At 36.8% G+C, this 19,877-nt stretch overlaps 3 protein-coding genes across 3 annotated transcripts; 1 reads left to right on the forward strand and 2 right to left on the reverse strand.

The window, feature by feature from the left end:
- Nucleotides 1–516: 516 nt before the first annotated feature.
- On the reverse strand, nucleotides 517–1,452 carry LOC103666194 (olfactory receptor 4P4-like). Its single transcript, XM_008694215.1, has one exon. It carries the CDS (start codon nucleotides 1,450–1,452, stop codon nucleotides 517–519), a length of 936 nt encoding a protein of 311 aa, XP_008692437.1.
- Nucleotides 1,453–9,077: 7,625 nt separating this feature from the next.
- LOC103666035 (olfactory receptor 4C46-like) lies at nucleotides 9,078–10,066 on the reverse strand. Its single transcript, XM_008694067.2, has one exon. The coding sequence runs from the start codon at nucleotides 10,005–10,007 to the stop codon at nucleotides 9,078–9,080; it is 930 nt and encodes a 309-aa protein (XP_008692289.1). The 5' UTR covers nucleotides 10,008–10,066.
- Nucleotides 10,067–17,105: 7,039 nt separating this feature from the next.
- On the forward strand, nucleotides 17,106–18,238 carry LOC103666196 (olfactory receptor 4P4-like). Its single transcript, XM_008694216.2, is given in 2 exon segments — nucleotides 17,106–18,036; nucleotides 18,039–18,238. Coding segments are annotated over 2 exon segments (933 nt in total). The 5' UTR covers nucleotides 17,106–17,303.
- Nucleotides 18,239–19,877: the final 1,639 nt, after the last annotated feature.

A 19,877-nucleotide genomic window follows, 5' to 3' on the forward strand; every position in this document is an offset into this window, starting at 1 on the left:
GATATATATATATATATATATATATATATATATGAATGTTCTATCAGAAATTTAAATCAATTCTTTCAAATTTAGATTATTGCTTTTTTGTTTGTTTGTTTGTTTGTTTGTTTGTTTTTTAGAATTACAACTTCTGAACTACCAAAGAATGTTTGTCACTGTGCGGTCTGGCCTCTAAGTGCAATATATTAACAAAATTATCGTTAAAATATTTCCCTTTATAATTCACTAATAATATATCCTTGGTTTACTTGCTTTGGCTCAATTGTTTTTCATGACATTTCCCCTACCTATACCATCTTAATACTCCATAAAATTAACTTAGTTTGCAATTAATTTTGGATTGCAAGAATCAGTACTTGTTCATTGTTACTTTAAACCTGTAGTCCTATTGCTTCCATTCACTCCCCTCAGGACAGTGATGGTCCACAAATCCCATGAGATAGTCTCTGCCTTTTTCATTCACATCTCCCTCCTTTCTTTCTCAGAGTTGCTTAGCCAATAAACTTCTTCAAATTAACTGTGTGCTTCCTTTGGAAATAATGATGGGCACCAAACCTTTCTCATGGCTTTTTTCATCTCTGAATTTCTCAGAGTATAGATTAGAGGATTGAACATAGGAGCAACAATGGTGTAAAATAGAGCAAATATTTTGTCCTCAGGAAAAGTAGTAGGTGGTCTAAGGTAGATGAAGATTACAGGTCCAAAAAATAAGATGACCACAGTGATATGAGACCAACAGGTGGAGAGGGCTTTGCGTCTTCCCTCAGCTGAGAGATTTCTCAAAGTGAACAGTATTATCCCATAAGAAACAAATAAGACAATAAAGGTCACTAAGGAAAACATACCTGAAAAGGCAACCACAAGGACACCAGTGATGTAGGTATCCGTACAGGCCACCTTTAGCAAAGGAAAAATATCACAAAAGTAGTGATCAATTTCATTAGGACCACAGAAGGGCAAACTAATTGCCGTAGAGAATAGAGGTAAGGCATGGACGGCCCCACCAGCCCCAGCCGCTAAGACTAGGAGATGACACCTTGTCCTGTTCATGATAATCACATAGTGGAGAGGTTTGCAGATGGCAGCGTAGCGATCAAAGGCCATGGCGGTAATAATGAAGACCTCAACTCCTCCAAAGAAGTGCATTGTAAATACCTGTAACATGCAGTTAGTATAGGAGATGGTTTTTCTTTCCACTAGGAGGTCAGCAATTAACTTGGGCGTAACCGTAGAGGTGTAGCAGATGTCCATAGCGGATAACTGGATGAGGAAGTAATACATGGGTTGGTGATAAAGAGGGCTGCGTCGAATGGAGACAAGGATCAGAAGGTTTCCTGCCAAAAGGGCAACATAACTGAATGAGAAGAGCACAAAGCAAAATATTTGTATGTTCTGGTCATAAGAAAGTCCTAGAAGTATGAATTCTGAGATGTTTCTCTGGCTTTTCATATATTGGGCTTTGGTGTATGCTTCCATAAGGAATCACATTTCTGAAACAAAGAAAATATAATTGTAGGTGAATATTAACTGTATGAACAATATATATAAAATTTATTAAAATGCAGATTTTCATAAATAGTGTTAAGAATAAGTAGTCTTGCTTTATTGAATTAAGCTGATATTGTTTATGTTATTTTATATAAAATTATCATGAAATATTTTTATAATGACAGTAATGAGAATAATTACATATTTTACTCAGTGTTATTAGTAATTATTTAAATATCTAAATACTCTTTTGAAAATATATTTTATTACTACTAATTATACTTTTAGATAAAGGACTGCTAATTTTATTATTTAGTCTAAAACAAGGAAACATTCTTTTCCATAATTCCCAATTCTTATAACTTACACATAAAATCAATTTTCCTTCTAAAGTATCTGAGAAACTTCCCTTGATTTTCTGGGAATGAATCCTGAAGAAATGCACATTTGTTTAAACTACTGAAGCATAATTAATGTAGAGCATACAATACTTTCCTACCTGATCAAACATTGTCAATGGGTCATGTGAAACCAATGGAATTGTTACATTAAAAAGCAAAGCGTAGTTGAAAACAATACAGCAAAAGAGAGAATATCAATTAATGACTGAAATCTAGAAAAATATTCAGGTAACCCATTCATTTGTTGTATTTACTTTTCATGAGTTAAATACAATTTAAAAAATATATGCTGTCATTGATGTTTGTGATAGCAATTGATAAAGGATAAGAAAATTGAATTGCCCACATATTTTTTAATTATGGCTTTGACAGAAAAATTCATATTTTAATACAATCTAAAGATCAAATGCCAGTAAAAGGGGATGATACTGAAAGTAACTCAAAGACGCTCTTCCTGGTGAGTTAGAACTCAATGATATTTGTGGCAATAATGAATAAATGAAAGATTCAGCAATTCACATCTTGTATCTAATGTATACCTTAAGACGTCATTTATTCAGTGCAAAATGAGTGTAGGATAAAGAGAAAGCACTTCCCAGAGCTATTTTACCCACTAATGAAGAAATATCTGACTCTAGTGGGTTTGCAAAAACTAGCACACTTCCTACCTTAGTCTGAATCTCAAGTGACAGACATATCTGGGCCCCCAGATGTTTATTTAAAATACAAAATGCTTTTGTTACAATATCATTTAGCAACCATCATCTATAGATACCCACAAACTTAACATCCATGTTAATGATATTCCTCAAAAAGATTTTAGATGGCACATAGTTGACAGCTATGGCATTTTTTGAATGGTCTGTACCATAAGACATCAATTCTATTTTATTTATGTATTTGTTTATTTTTATTTATTATGATATGTTAGTCACCATACAGTACATCATTAGTTTTTGATATAGTGTTCTATGATTCATTGTTTACGTATAACACCCAGTGCTCCATGCAATACGTCCCCTCCTCATAAACGTAGAAACTTTCAATTTGTTCCTATTTTGCTATCTGGATCACTAACAAGGCTCCCAATCCTCCTTACATAGCAAAATAATATAATGATGTCACAGAGTGCTCAGCAGTGAACAGTTACTAAGGGGTCCTGAAAAGCCGTAGGAGTGTGAGGATCATTGACCTCTCTTCTACTTACTGCAACTGATACTAATCTTTGTTTATGAGACAGAAACAATGTTAATTTTTCAGATATACATAATTACTAAAATAAATTGATTTATAGGCAACTTTTATCTAAGCAGAGTGTGAGCAATAGAAATGTAGAAATCACTGGGCCAATTCAAATCTGATTCTAAACAGAAGATGCATATCAAGAAATCTAAGTAATTTCTCAGGATTGAAAAGCAATACACTGTAAATGTTACAAGACAGAAATCCTGTTTCTTCCTAAGTCTGGGGCTGTCTTTCATGGGAGAGACCTGAGAGGGATGTCGTGAAGGACAGTATGAAAAATCTGTTTTGATTCCTCCTCTGAGCAGAAAATAATATTCAAGACGATGGGTTAACAGATACCCCGTCTGTCTTTTTGAGTATTTATGTAAATAAAGAGGCACAGAATATTTAATATACACATGTAATCTAGAATTCATTGACTACAAAGCATTTGAAATAATTTGCTTTCAGTTTTACAAAAATGCAAATTCTTCGTCAGGATTCCTGCTTATTTTCTAGATCATTGGAATTTCATCTCCAATAGCCCAAAACCCCAGCCTGTATTCGGAGGAAACTTTCTCTATGATCAGTGCTGTTGGTAAAAGGGAAGAGGGAAAAGTCAGTTGAGGAGATTTACTCTCATCAAAAAATACAGCGATACCGAGGACCCCTCTCATGGAAAAACTGAAGTCACAACTGGGAAATAAAGAACTTCAGGCAACCAGTGGACAAGTGGTTAAAACAGTAGCAACACAGAAAGGGGGAGAAACCTGAGGCATCTCAAATCACCTGACCAGTGTGACCCTTGAGCAAATGGCTTTGTCTCTTTAGGCCCCTCTTTCTCCTTTCACAGCTAAAATATCATGACAAAATTCAGACTTACAATGAGGAATACATGAGGTAACGTGAGATAACCAGTGACAGATTTGGTTCAAAACTGTCATTTTTCTATTATAGTCTTTCCTCTCTGAGTGATTCATTTAGGACCACAGATTGTCATGGGCACACACACAATCAATGGGAAAATAAAGGAAATAAAAAAGAACATTCATAACATGGATTTAGCAAGTATGATCACAGAAACTCCATCATCAACAAACTGTTACTGAAACTCTATTAATGTCATTATCAATTGGTTATCTTAGCTTGTTTCTTAACAGTGATCACTAGTCTAATAATTTCTTCTCTACAAAAGGTACTCAAATGACTACTTATCTTTTGTTATTATTGAATAAAATTATTTGAAACTTTTGGATGATGCTGTTCATAAAGGAATAGAAGCTCTTAGATGTAAATAATAATTTCTACCACAATTTCAAACATTTAGTGTAACAAACTCTTAGTGTATCAGAAAGTAAAAACTCAGTGTAACAGAATGTGGGATGTTATACACTTACCTCAGCTGTATCAGAGTAAAGTAGTCTATTTTAGGATGGCAGATGTTTTTGAAATATAAGAAAGTCTTTGTTATTGTACATATTCAAGCATACACTGGTCTGTTTCTTAACAGGAATATGGAGGAATGCCTGTATTTAAGATGGGGGAAACAATGAAATTCATTGCCAACCTGAAGACGGTTTATCTCTCTCTACTATGTGGCTCTTACAAAATGGGAATTTGCCTTATAAATAAGGTGCCATTAAAACTAAAGTATGCTAAAACATTTTTATAGTAATTAAATTGTCATATACTACAAGAGAAGTTATATGCTTTAGAATGAAACGACACAGAATAAATATAAAGAACACACACTTAACCCAGCACATGGGTGGTGGGACCCTACCCAAACCAAGGTGACAAGGGTAATTCACTAACCATAAGATCTGAGTGGCCGCCTGGTTAGTTTCGGGGCCGCATCAGGAAGGATTCCCTCCTCAGATACTCACTCTGCCAGTTTGTCTCTGGTAGCAAAACCTGGAATCAAATGCAGAGAATTAGAAACCTGGAATTCAAACACATCCAGATGAATTCTCTGCAAGTATTTTGACAATTTCAACAAGCCTTAAACCCTCTACAGTTTACAGGAGAAGTGGCCTTCCAATATTCATTGAGACCCAGTGATGCAAGTAGTGGATCTGCTTCCCTCAGGAATGTAGGCTGGAAATTGCCAAAGCTGGTTTAGCTGCTGAATGATAGCTCTGAAGAAAAATACGCGAAATGGGATTTTATATTCCTGCAAAGGCTAACATGAGTATTTAGGTCCTAGGAAACATCCCTTTATTTTATGCCTGCACCTAAAGACAATTTGGTTCAGAGGAGGAGAATACAAACTTAAGTGGCAATGCGAGAATTAATAGGTCTTTGAAATCTTTACGCAATTATATTCCCAAAGGCATTTCTAGACAGGGCTTGGCCCAAGTGCTGCAAAGTCATCGTCACATTAATGTGCTTGGTGCACTTGGGTATAAGCTTTCCACATTAGCCTATCTAGAAAAAAAAATGACCCTATTTCCCTGAAGGCCCCGAAAGGCTATAGCTGACTGCCCTGTGCTCCTCCAGCTTTCTGAAGAATAGGAGGGAAATTGTAGCCTCTAATAGCATCAGATAACATTTAGGAAATCAGAAATGAAGTAGCAGAAGCAGCACCAAAGACGGCCACTTACATTTTTGTTGTTGTTGTTGTTGTTGCTTGAAATTATCATGACCTTTGGTGTGCAGGGTAGGTAGGTAAATAAAATCAAGGATTTGTGATATTATAATTGGTATGATGTTAACATTGATGGATGAGCTGATGGAAAACAGAGAGAAAAAAGAAAGAAAGGAATAAACAACTCTTCTCCATAAATTGGGAGGGAGGAAAAGCAAAAATGATATGGAAAACTCAGAAGAAGGAAGCAAAATACCGCCAAGACTTTAATATGTTTCCCATCGGGTTCTGTTCTGCTCACTGACTAGTCACAGGTCGTTTAGACTCAGTCTCATCAGCATGGACTAAAGCCAGGCAGTCTCTCTCTACCATGTGCCAATCCATGCATGTAATGTTTTCTCATGCAAGAAGTGTCAAGAAATCAAATTTTATAATATTTATTCTGTTTCACATCAATCTGCTTAGTCAAAGATTAACAAAAATTTGCTGAGATATTGTTGAGTGGATTAAGTTCATCATATTACTTAATGGTCATAATACCGCATAATTTGACCCACATATTATTATTAGCTTTACTATGTAGATAAAAACACAGAAGGTTCTAGAGGTTGAATAACTAGCTCAAATACCTAGTAAGCAATTGAAGCGAGAAAATGCTTTATTCTAGTGTAGTGCTTTCTTTGGAACCTTAAATGCTTACTAACCCTGAGGAATTGAAGGATTCTAGCCCTTCACCTTAAAGGTCATTATAACCCAGGGATTTAGAGCTCGTCTACATGACCGTACTGTGTAATACTATTCTTGCTAAAAAGGAATAAATTACCAATAATATGATGTGATAAACCTCTCAAACAGTCTGGTAAACGAAGAAGATGATATTGTCTTTTAAAAATATTGTTTTAAAAAGTCTGTTTCTCTCCCGATTCTGCTATGTGGCTTCACAAATGAATCAAGGAAAAAACGGATGTGTCCTCGAGATTCCCTAGATCTCTGACCAAAGCTCTGCGGATTCCTTTATGTCCCAGCAGTAGCTGTCAGTGTGTGTAAAACTTGGATCCTCAGTTCCATCCTGTACCCAGAAATGACAATTCTCATGGTAAATGAAGTTGTTGCTGCTGACCTCGGCTGAGTTTACCCCCCATTCTTAATCTCATTCCTTCCACTTCTTCTTCCCTTAGTAGCTGTCCAGTCTCTTCAGAGATGATTCTCTGTTTTCCATCTTTGCTACCTTATCATGTGGGAGCACGTGTCTGCTATGTCACTCCTTCCCACCCAGAAATCTGGCATTCACATTTTTCTCTAACTGTAAAGTGTTTATTTGTAAAATGTGAGTCTTTTGACCTGAAGAATGAAAGAATCAGCATTATAATGGATAATTCTAATGCCATTGCTCACTCCTCAGAAACTGTGGGAAATGGCCCACTCCCTTGGAACAAAATCTAACTTTATGGAAGAACTTTGTTGTACGTAAAAGTCATTGTAATTTGACCAAAGCACACTTTTTTCTTATCTTAGCATTCACAATGATGGATGGGACTCTATGTTCATGTCAGGTCAAACATGGCATAGATTCTGAACCTGTCATATTTTAATTGTGAGGTTTGGACCAATTGGGTTCAAGTCCATGAGCCTTCTTGAATTAATTAATCTGCACATTTTGGATAAGCAAATGACTCAAAGGAGGTTTTATAACAATACACCCATTAGGACGGCCAAAATATGGGACACTGTCACCAACAAATGCTAGTGAGGATGAGGAACAGGAATTTTCATTTATTGCTGTTGGAAAAGCAAAGTGGTGTAGTCATTTGGGGAGACAATTTGCCAGTTTTTACAAAACTAAGACAATTTAGCAATTTCACTCCTTAGCATTTACCCAAAGGAGTTGGAAACTTATGTCCACAAAAAAACCTGCACACACATGTTTAAGAGCAGCTTTATTCATAATTGTCTGTACAGTTGGAAGCAGCCAAGAAATCCTTCAATAGGTTAGGATAGATAAGTTGCAACATCAGACAACGGAGTATAAATCAGTGTCAAGAGAAATGAGCTACAGGCCATGAAAAAATATGGAAGACCCTTTCAATGTGTTCCCCGTGGTACGTGGCATTCAGCTCTAACACAATTATGACATCCTTCTTGATCTTGCCTGTCACTAACTTTCTAGTTTCATATCTTACTAATCAGACTTTTATGACCTCAGTGTCCAGGTTATAACCTGACACATAGTAGGTGCTCAATAATTAATTATTGAATAAAAGTATGAGCCTATAGCCACAACATATTGAAATGATTAGATTTTTCTTTTTCAGCCCTTTCCCGATCCCCCACCCCCCTCCCCTCTGAAGCCCTCAGTTTGTTTCCCAGAGTCCAGAGTCTCTCATGGTTCATTCCCCTTTCTGCCTGTTATGTGTCCTCTCCTAGGAATCCTCTCAGCCCAACACATGCCTTTTCACTCTGATTACACCCTTCCAATTTTTGTGCCCCTTTTTGATATGTTTCATCTAGGCATTCTCCCTGACCCCCCTGGTTCTTATTGTGTGTCCCTCAAACATGCTTTCTCAGCACCCTGTGCCGCCACTAACTTCCCATTTATAACATGGTCTTATCATTTCTGCTCCTCTCCGTGTCTCTCGGTGGATCCGAAGCTCCTTGAAGGCAAGACCCTGGTCTTCTCTATTCACCACTGAAAGCCCAGCAACCATCAATGTTTCTGAAACATTTGTTTGGCTCAAGAATTTTCTATTGATTAATACATGAAGGATATATTATCAAATATAAATAAATGGAATACGTTTATCCTGAAGTTGTTTTGTGTGTAAATGGAACCACTTTTATTTTCATAACAGCTTTTCGTAATGAAATGTTACCAAGAAGTACTATTGCTTGACTCTACATTTTCTTGACTATATCTTCATTTATAACATTATTCACTCATTCAATATTTATTGTGCCTCAGACATTATGCTGCCTTGTAGAAACTATTTTTAATGAGTACTCAATTACTCTATGGAGTGTGACTTTTTAATAGATAGAAATCCCTCTCAAATAATAGATGTACATTTATTTCAGTCATGATTTTTTCCTGAATGTTCAGAATATATAAATATATATTCTGAATATATAAAATATTTTCTGAATATATATATATATAAAATATTTTCTGAATATATATATATATATATATAGTATGTAGCACAGTCTGTGGCTAGGTCTTTTCTTTCTTCCACACTTTTCTGCTCCTCTCAGTGCAGAATCTGTCATTCATGACAGTTTACAATTTTCTTTATTTGGTAAGTATTCCTTTCTGAGATCATCCAAAATGTCCTTTTGACCTTTGCTTCCATTGCATCAATGTTGAGCTTCAGGCATATTTATTTCTCACTTGAAATAACCTTTCTACTACACAATTTCTTTATGGCATTTTTCATCTGGTCATTTCTCAAGGTATAGATTAAGGGGTTTAACATGGGCGTTATCATAGTATAGAACACAGCAACTGCTTTATCAATAGATAAATTAGCTGCGGGTCTCATATACACAAATATACAGGGCACAAAGAATAGGACGACAACTGTGATGTGGGAGACACAGGTGGAGAGGGCTTTGCATCTTGCCTCCAAGCTGTGGTTCCTTAGGGAACGCAGAATGACCACATAGGAGACCATCAAGAGGAGGAAGTTTAACACACAGAGGAAACCACTGTTGGCAGCAACGAAGAGCCCTAGAGTGTGGGTGTCAGTGCAGGCAAGATTGAGCAAAGGGTTCAGATCACACATAAAGTGATCTATGACGTTAGGTCCACAGAAGGGTAAAGGGATGATAAAGAGCATCTGTATGGTTGCATGAAGAAAGCCTCCCACCCACACCACTCCCATTAGCAGGCCACACACCTGCCGATTCATGATGGTCATGTAGTGCAATGGCTTGCAGATGGCCACATAGCGGTCATAGGCCATCACAGTAAGCAGGATGACATCAGCACCTCCAATGAAATGTTCCCCGAAAATTTGGATCATACATGCATTGAATGTGGTGGTCTTCTTTTCACAGAGTGAATCTATGATCAGTTTAGGATTATTAACAGAAGAATAGCAGGCATCAATGAAGGAGAGATTGGCAAGGAAAAAGTACATGGGGGACCCCCATAATGGGCTGGCTGTGATAGTGACCACGGTGAGGACATTTCCTACCACAGTGACGATGTAGGTGACCAAAAACACAACAAATATGATTTTCTGCATCTTTGGATTCTCTGTGAGCCCCAGTAGAACAAACTCTGTTACATTGTTCCTATTTTCCATTATTTCGTTTTATGATTAATTGCATTACCTGAAAAAAATCCATTTTGGTTAATGTGAGCTTGAATTTATTAAGCTTCTTCATGTAGTAAAAAATAAATACCCAGATTCTACTGATTTGTGGATTCTCATGAAGTTTTTGAGATAGAAAATAAGTTTTGACAATTACTTAAATTATCTCCTGCGTGAAGTTTCTGTTGAGTATAGACATAAGGAACTTCATAAACACACAGGCAGGAGATCATCTGTGCACCCTCATCATCTGAGGGGACTAAGCCTAACATGAAGTAGCAGATCGTACACATAGTGGCCCCTAAGTAAGAAAAAGGAGCTAGTTGATGATGTAAAGGCTATGAATGCAAGGTTAAGGAATTTTCTCTCTATCCTTAGGAACGGGGGAACAATGGCAGAAATTGAGAATATAGATGGAAAAATGAAGAGGAATATGAAGAAGGGGGAATAAGTGATATAATACTAATAAAATTCTACCTGTGTTTTGCATCAAGTGGGGTGAGCTTCAGGAAGGTAATAAAAGCCAGAGGAAGAAAGCCCAGTTAGGAGTTTCTTTATAATACTTGACAAAGGAGTAACAGAGCATTGGTGGTGGGTATGTAAAGAAAGTATACAAAGTGACCATAAAATTAATCATAATGCTTATTGTCTAAATGAATTAATGTTATAATTGCTATATACATATATATATATTAATAACTGTTTGCTGTATTCATGGCATACTAGCAAGTGCTCTGTACACAGGACCCCATTGAACACTGACAACATGCTGTGTGGTTGGTATTCTCCCATCCATTTTGAGATGGGGAAACAGTGTCAGAGACTTAGGTTGATGGTAATAATAACAATAAGAATATTTACTAAAATTGAATATTTAGTGGCTCTGAGTGTTCTGCACACATGTGCTGATTTAATTCTCACCACAAACCTGTAAGATAATTCCCACTATTGTTTTTATACTTATTTTATATATTATGTAATAGAAACATGGAGAAGTTAAAGATCCTGCCAAGACCAAGATGCTAATTAAGGGCAAGCCAAGATTACTTTAGATTCTACTAGTTCGTGATTTCCCTCCAACTTCTTACCCATGCCCTATATTGTTATACTTAACAACATTGAACTAGTAATCTCTTTTTTATACGACCATAATAATTATAATGGCTTTGTTACTTCTTTGGAGGCAAGAGTATATAACACTATTACATTAGTGCACACACATACACACACACACACACACACACACACACACAGAACTTTTACATAGGCAATCATTTCACTGTGAGTACACACAATTTTAGTTCTCCTACTTTGTAATGTGAGTTTAGCATAATTTCAAGATATAACATCAATATATATAATTCAATTGCATAGTTTGTAGTGGTAACTAACAAATAGAAATTGGATTTTAAAAATCCCATTTGTAACGTCTTACAATTATAAAATAATTAAGAATAAATGTAGCTAGGTATAAGGAACACATCTACTCTGAGAGTAAAATATTTGTTAAGGGAATATAAACAACTTAATAAATAGAAAAAATACTGTGTGCATGGACAGATGTCTCAACATTATGAAGAGGTGAGTTTTCCCCAAAGATATCTCCAGATTCAAGCCTTCTCAAACAAAATTACAGGAACATATTCAAAACTTTCCCAAACTGATTTAAAACTTATATAGAAATATGAAGGCCCTAAATTAGGTCCCAAATTTTTGAAAAAGAACGAATTTGGAGAACTTACACTATCTGATTTCCAGCAATGTTACGAAACTGTCGTGTTCAAAATGATGTGGTATTTTCGTGAAGCTATCCCAGAAGACCAACAAAGCAGCCTAGAGAGAGCAGTAGTAGACCTGCACATACACGGTCAACTAATCTCAGCAAAGGTCTGCAGACAATTCAGTGGTGCAAGAATAGTTTTTGCAAAAAATGATAGTGGAAATATTGGGCATCTTTACTGCACAAAATAAACAAAGTCAAAAAACCTCTTATCTATACCTCACACCGGTACGTATTTGCTTAAAATGGATCTTAGAGCTATATGGGAAATGTAAAAGTTAAAGAAAAAAAAGCATAACATATAGGAGATCTTCATGATCTTGGATTACAAGAAAAATTTTCTAAACACGTGGAACGAAGGTATCCCAAATAGGGGCGCCTGGGTGGCAAGGTTGGTTCAGCACCAGACTCCTGGCTTGGGCTCAGGTGGTGACTGCAGGGTCCTGAGATAGAGCCCCCATTTCAGGAGTCAGCACTCAGCATGTAGTCTGAGAATTTCTTTCCCTCTCCTTCTGCCCCTCTTCCATGCTCCTTCTCTCTCTCTCTCTCTCTCCCTTCTTCCCTCTAAAATGAATAAATATATCTAAATAAAGTGTCCATAAAAATGATGATTTACACTCCACCAGAAATAAAACTATGCAGCAGATCTAATATATAAAGAGGGATGAATTAAACAGTTGAGGATGTGAATGCACCTTGTGTCCTTCTCTAAGGGTTGTCCAAGTGTGTGCACAGGGAGAAGGGAAAGACATGACCCTCTGTCTCCTGCTGTAGATTGGTACAGGCCAGCTCTTGGGCACAGCTTGCTCAACACTGGGCATAATGGTCATGTAGACAAGCTCTAAATCCCTGGGTTATAACAGCCTTTAAGGTGAAGGGCTAGAATCCTTCGTTTCCTTAGGGTTGTTAAACACTGAAAGCCCCGAAGGAAGCGCAGAGCTAGAATAATACACTTTCCTGCTTCAATTGCTTACTGGGTGTTTGAGCCAGTTATTCAACTTCTATAAGCTCCTGTGTTTTTATCTACATAGTAAAACTAGTATGTGTGTCAAAATATGCAGTATTATGACCATTAAGTAATATGATGAACTTAATCCACTCAACAATATCTCAGCAAATTTTTGTTAATCTTTGGCTAAGGAGATTGATCTGAAACAGAATAAATATTATAAAATTTGATTTCCTGACACTTCTTGCATGAGAAAACGTTACATGCATGGATTGGCGTATGGTAGAGAGAGACTGCCTGGCTTCAGTGCAGGCAGATAAGACTGAGTCTAAACGACCTGTGACTAGTCAGTGAGCAGAGACAGAACAGGATGGGAGACACATTAAAGGCTTGGCTGTGCTTTGCTTCTTCTTCTGAGTTTTCCATATCATTTTTGCTTTTCCTCCCTCCCAATTTATGGAGAAGAGTTGTTTATTCCTTTCTTTCTTTTTTCTCTCCCGTTTTCCATCAGCTCATCCATCAATGTTAACATCATACCAATTATAATATTACAAATCCTTGATTTTATTTACCTACCTACCCTGCACACCAAAGATCTTGGTAATTTCCCAAAAAAATGACTGTAAGTGGACATCTTTGGTGCTCCTTCTCCTCCTTCATCTCAGCTTTTCCTGCACTAAACTGATGCAATTGTAGGCTACAATTTCCCTCCTGTTCTACAGAAAGCTGGAAGAGCACAGGGCAGTCAGCTATAGCCTTTTAGGGCCTTCAGGGAAAAAGGGTCATTTTTTTTTCCATATAGGCAAATGTGGAAAGCTTATACCCAAGAGCACCAAGCACATTAATGTGACAATGTCTTTGCAACACCTGGGCCAAGCCCTGTCTAGAAATGCATTTGGGAATATAATTATGTAGAGCTTTCAAAGACCTATCAATTCTTGCATTTCCACTTAATTTTTATTCTGTTCCTCTAAACCAAATTGTCTTCAAGCACAGGCATAAAATAAAAAGATGATTCCTTAGGACCTAAATACTCGTGTTACCTTTTGCAGGGATATAAACACCCATTTTGCTTATTTTTCTTCTGAGCTTTTATTAAGAACCTAAATCAGCTTTCAAAATGTCCAGGCTGCTTTCCTGAGGGATGAAGACCCCCTTCTTGCATCACTGAGTATTAGAGATTATTGGAAGGCCACTTGTCTTGTAAACTGTAGAAAGTTTAAGACATGTTGAAATTGTCAAAATATTTGCAGAGAATTCATCTGGATGTGTTTGATTCTGGGTTTGTAACTCTCTGCATCTGATTCCAGGTTTTGCTACTAGAGACAAACTGGCAGAATGAGTATCTGAGGAGGGAATCCTTCCTGATGCAGCCCCGAAACTAACCAGACGGCCACTCAGATCTTATGGTTAGTGAGTTACCCTTGTCACCTTGGTTTGGGAAGGGTTCCACCACACATGTGCTGGACTAAGTGTGTGTTCTTTATATCTATTCTACGTGATTTCATTCTAAAACATAGAACTTCTCTTGCAGCATATGACAATTTCATAACTATAAAAATGTTTCAGCATACTTTAGTGTGAATGGCACATTAGCTATTAACAAAATTCTCTCTTTTGGGGGGCAAAACAATAGAGTTAGATAAATCATCTTCAAGTTAGCAGTGAATTTCTTGGTTTCCCCAACTCTTGAATACAAGCCGTCCTCCATATTCCTGTTAAGAAACAGATCAGTTTATGCTTGAATAAGTATAAGAATAATGGATTTCTTATATTTCAAAACATCTGCCTTTCTAAAATAGACTCGTTTTATCTGAGTCAACCATGGTATGGATATAGCACCCTACATTCTGTTATAGTAAGAGAAAATTTGAATGTGTGGTAGAAACTTTTATTTAAATATGACAGTTTCTATTCCTTCATAAACAGCATAATCCAAAATATATACGTAATTAGTATTCAATAATACCAGAAGGTAAGCATTTGTGAAACTTTTTGTAGAGAAAAAAAATTAGACTAGTTATTAGTGTTAAAAAACAGGCTAATATAACCAATTGATTATGATAATAACAGAGTTTCAGTAAGAGATTGTTGAATTGGAGTTTATTATGATCATACTTCCTAAAACCATGTTATGAGTAATTCTGTTTTATTTCCTTTATTTTCCCCTTGATTGTGTGTGTGCACATGACAATCTGTGGTCCTAAACGAATCACTCAGAGAGGAAAGACTGTAAAAGACAAACGATAGTTTTGAACCACACGTCACTGACTATTTCATGTGACCTCATGTACAGATCATTAAAAGTCTGAATTTTGTAATGATATCCTATTTTTGAAATGAGAAAGGGGAGGCCTAAAGGGATGAAGCCATTTACTCAAGGATCACACTGGTCAGGTGATTTGAGATGCCTCAGGGTTTCTCCCCCTTTCTGTGTTGCTACTGTTTCAACCACTTGTCCACTGGTTGCCTGAAGTTCTTTATTTCCCAGCTGTGACTTCAGTTTTTCCATGGGAGGGTCCTCGGTATCACTGTATTGTTTGATGAGAGTAAATTCCCTCAACTGACTTTTCCCTCTTCCCTTTTACCAACAGCACTGGTCATACAGAAAATTTCCTCCGAATACAGGCTGGGGATTTGAGCTATTGGAGATGAAATTCCAATGATGGTCTTGAAAGCAAGCAGGAATCCTGATGAGGAATTTGCGTTTTTGTAAAACTGAAGGCAAAGTATTTCAAATGTTTAGAATCAGCAAATCCTAGAATACGTGTGTATATTGAATGCTCTGTACCACTTCCATATATTCTCAAAAAGACAGCTGGGCATCGGTTAACCCATCAACTTGCATTTTCTTTTCTGCTCAGAGGAAGAATCAAAAGTTTTTCATACTGTCCTTCACGACATCCCTCTCAGGTCTCTCCCATGAAAGCCCCAGACTGAGGAAGAAACAGGAGTTCTGTCTTGTAACATTTACAGTGTGTTACTTTTCAATCCCAAAAAATACTTACATTTTCTTGATATGCCTCTTCTGTTTAGAATCAGAGATTTGAATTGGTCCAGTGATTCCCACATTTCTATTGTTCACAGTCTACTTAGATAAAATTTGCCTATAAATCAATTTGTTTAGCTAGCTAGGTAGATCTGAAAAATTAAATTGTTTCACCTTGTAAACAAAGATTAGTGTCAGTTATAGTAAGTAGAAGAGAGGTCAATGATCCGTACACTCCTACGGCTTTTCAGGACCCCTTAGTAACTGTTCACTGCTGAGCACTCTGCGACATCATTATATTATTTTGTTATGTAAGGAGGCTAGGGAGCCTTGTTAGTGATCCAGATAGCAAAATAGAAACAAATTGAAAGTTTCTATGTTTATGAAGAGGGCACGTATTGCACAGAGCACTGGGTGTTATACATAAACAATGAATCATGGAACACTATATCAAAAACTAAGGATGTACTGTATGGTGACTAACGCATCTAAATAAATAAATAAATAAATAAATAAATAAATAAATAAAAAACAATTGATGTCTTATGGTACAGACCATTCAAAAAATGCCATAGCTGTCAACTATGTGCCATCTAAAATCTTTTTGAGGAATATCATTAACATGGATATTAAGTTTGTGTCTCTACAGATGATGGTTGCTAAATGCTTGTAACGAGCGTTTTGTATTTTAAATAAACATCTGGGGGCCCAGATATGTCTGTCACTTGAGATTCGGACTAAGGTAGAAGGTGTGCTAGTTTTTGCAAACGCACTAGAATCAGATATTTCCTCATTAGTGGGTAAAATAGCTCTGGGAAGTGCTTTCTCTTTATCCTACACTCATTGTGCATGATTAAATGATGTCTTAAGATATACATTAGATACAAAGATGTGAATTGCTGAATTTTTCATTTATTCATTATTGCCACAAATATCATTGAGTTCTAACTCACCAGGAAGAGTATCTTTGAGTTTCTCTCAGTATCATCCCCTTTTACTGGCATTTGATCTTTAGATTGTATCTAAAATGTAAAATTTTCTGCCAAAGCCATGACTAGTGCATAATTCAAAAATATGTGGGCAATTCAACAATTTTCTTATCCTTTATCAATTGCTATCACAAACACCAATGACAACATATATTTTTAAATTTTTTTTAAATGTGACAAATGAATGGGTTTCCTGAATATTTTTCAAGATTTCAGTCATTAATTGGTATTCTCTCTTTTCCTGCATTGTTTTCAAGTACTCTTTGCGCTTTAATCTTAAGAGCAATTACATTGATTTACTATAACCCATTTATAATATTTGACCAGGTAGGAACATGTTGTATGCTCTACACAAATTATGCTTCAGTAGTTTAAACAAATGTGCATTTCTTCAGGATTCATTCCCAGAAAATTAAGGGAATTTTCTCGGACAATTTTAAAAGAAGGAAAGTTGATTTTATATGTAAGTTATAAGAACTGGGAAATATAGAAAAAAAATCTTTCCTTGTTTTAGACTAAATAATATAATTAGCAGTCCTTTACCTAAAAGTATAGTTAGTAGTAATAAAATGTATTTTATATGAAAAGCCAGAGAAACATCTCAGAATTCATACTTCTAGGACTTTTGTATGACCAGAACATTCAAATATTTTGCCTTGTGCTTTTCTCATTCAGTTATGTTGCCCTGTTGGCAGGAAACCTTCTGATCCTTGTCTCCACTCGATGCAGCCCTCTTTATCACCAACCCATGTACTACTTCCTCATCCACTTATCCTCCATGGACATCTGCTACACCTCTACGGTTACGCCCAAGTTAATTGCTGACCTACTAGTGGAAAGAAAAACCATCTCCTACAGTAACTGCATGTTACAGGTCTTTACAATGCACTTCTTTGGAGGTGTTGAGGTCTTCATTCTTACCGCCATGGCCTTTGATCGCTATGCTGCCATCTGCAAACCTCTCCACTATGTGATTATCATGAACAGGACAAGGTGTCATCTCCTAGTCTTAGCTGATGGGGCTGGTGCAGCCATCAGTGCCTTTCCTCTATTTTCTACTGCAATCGGTTTGCTCTTCTGTCATCCTAATGAAATCAATCACTACTTTTGTGATATTTTTCCTTTGCTAAATGTGGCCTGTACGGATACCTACATCACTGGTATTCTTGTGGTTCCCTTTTCAGGTATGTTTTCCTTAGTGACCTTTATTGTCTTATTTGTTTCTTATGGGATAATATTGTTCACTTTAAGAAATCTCTCAGATGACGGAAGACATAAAGCCCTCTCCACCTGTGGGTCTCATATCACTGTGGTCATCTGTTTTTTAGGCCTGTAATCTTTACCTACCTTAGACCACCTACTACTTTTCCTGAGGACAAAATATTTGCTCTGTTTTATACCATCGTTGCTCCAATGTTCAATCCCCTAACCTACACTCTGAGAAATTCAGAGATGAAAAAAGCCATGAGAAAGGTTTGGTGCCCATCATTATTTCCAAAGAAAGCACGCAGTTAATTTGAAGAATTTTACTGGCTAAGCAACTCTGAGAAAGGAAAGAGGGAGATGTGAATGAAAAAGGGAGGGCTTTCTCATGGGGTTTGTGGACCATCACTGTCCTGTGGGGAGTGAATGGAAGCAGTAGGACTACAGGTTTAAAGTAACATTGAGCAAGTCCTGATTCTTACAAACCAAAATTAATTGGAATCTAAGTTAATTTTGTGGAGTATTAAGATAGTATAGGTAGGGGAAATGTCATTAGTATCAATCGAGCCAAAGCAAATAAACCAATGCTATATTATTAGTGAATTATAAAGGGAAATATTTTAATCATAGTTTTGATAATATATTGCACTTAGAGGCCAGACCACAGAGTGACAGACATTTTTTGGTCATTCAGAAGTTGTAATCTTAATAAAAAGGAAAAGAAACCAGCAATAATCTAAAACTGAAAGATTAATTTAAATTTCTGATTGAATATATGTGTGTGTGTATATATATATATTTATACCTTTAGTGTATAAAGAAATCAGTTATGCAAATGAATAAATATTTAGAGTAGAATCTGTTTTATTTTTTTAATTTTTTTTTTTTTTTTTTGAGAGAGAGAGAGAGAGAGAGCACATGAGTGAGCACGAGCAGGAGCAGGGGGCAGGAGAGCCAGAGTATACATTGAGAGGGAGAAACAGACTCTCCGTTGAGCAGGGATCCTGATGCAGGGCTCCATCCCAGGACCCAGACATCATAGCCTGAGCCGAAGGCTGTCTTTTAACCAACCGACCCACCCTGGTGCCCCAAGTAGAATCTGTTTTAAAGTGGATTCTGGGGGTCAACTGTCCTGGTGTCCCATTGAAATCAATAATAATAAATAGTGAAGCAGAGTGAGAATCTACAACTCAGAAAGCTGAAACACACTTCCTGGCATCCCACCTATTGCCCAGAGTTCACTTCCCATGAAGTGAAAGAGCTATGAATTAAAATTTATGTGTTGCTCACCTTACCTGCCTAAAACGGGTAACCAATGGTTACTCCTAGGATCCAAAACTCATAGCTTAGCCTAGCCTACCATAACTGTGCTCAGAACACTTACATTTTTAGCCTACAGTTGGACAAAGTCATCAAATACAAGGCCTATTTTGTAAGAAAGCATTGCATATCTCATGTAACTTATCAAATACTGTATTGCATGTAAAAAGTGGAATGGCTATATGGGTACAGAGGGTTCTTAGTATATTGATCATTGACCCTCGTGGTTGATTGGCTGACGGGGAGCTGCACCTCAATGCCCCTGTGCAGCGTCACAAGAGAGGATTGTGCTGCATATCAGTAGCCCGGGAAAGACCCAAATTCAAATTTCAAGACACAGTTTCCACTGCATGTATATCACTTTTGCACCTTTGTAAAGTTGGAAAAGTACAAGTCAAACCATTGTAAGTTGGCGGCCATCTATGTATGTATGACATTCTAGAAAAGGTAAAACTATGGAAACAGCAAAAGATCAGTCCGTGGATGCCAAGGATTAGGGAGGGGAGGGAGGAAGAGGTGGAGCACAGAGGATTTTAGGGTGGGGAATCTGTTCTGTATGTCCCTGGATGTTGGAGAGTGTTATCATACATGCCAGAACCCACAGAAGGTACAACACCAAGGGTGAAGCCTG

The sequence above is a fragment of the Ursus maritimus genome, unplaced genomic scaffold (assembly GCF_017311325.1).
Source record: "Ursus maritimus isolate PB19 unplaced genomic scaffold, ASM1731132v1 scaffold_23, whole genome shotgun sequence".
NCBI classification, from domain to species: Eukaryota; Metazoa; Chordata; class Mammalia; order Carnivora; family Ursidae; genus Ursus; species Ursus maritimus.

What these genes read in the sequence shown, in the direction of transcription:
- LOC103666035 (XM_008694067.2), bottom strand. Translation starts at nt 10,007, where the DNA reads ATGGAAAATAGGAACAATGTAACAGAGTTTGTTCTACTGGGGCTCACA.
- LOC103666194 (XM_008694215.1), bottom strand. Translation starts at nt 1,452, where the DNA reads ATGAAAAGCCAGAGAAACATCTCAGAATTCATACTTCTAGGACTTTCT.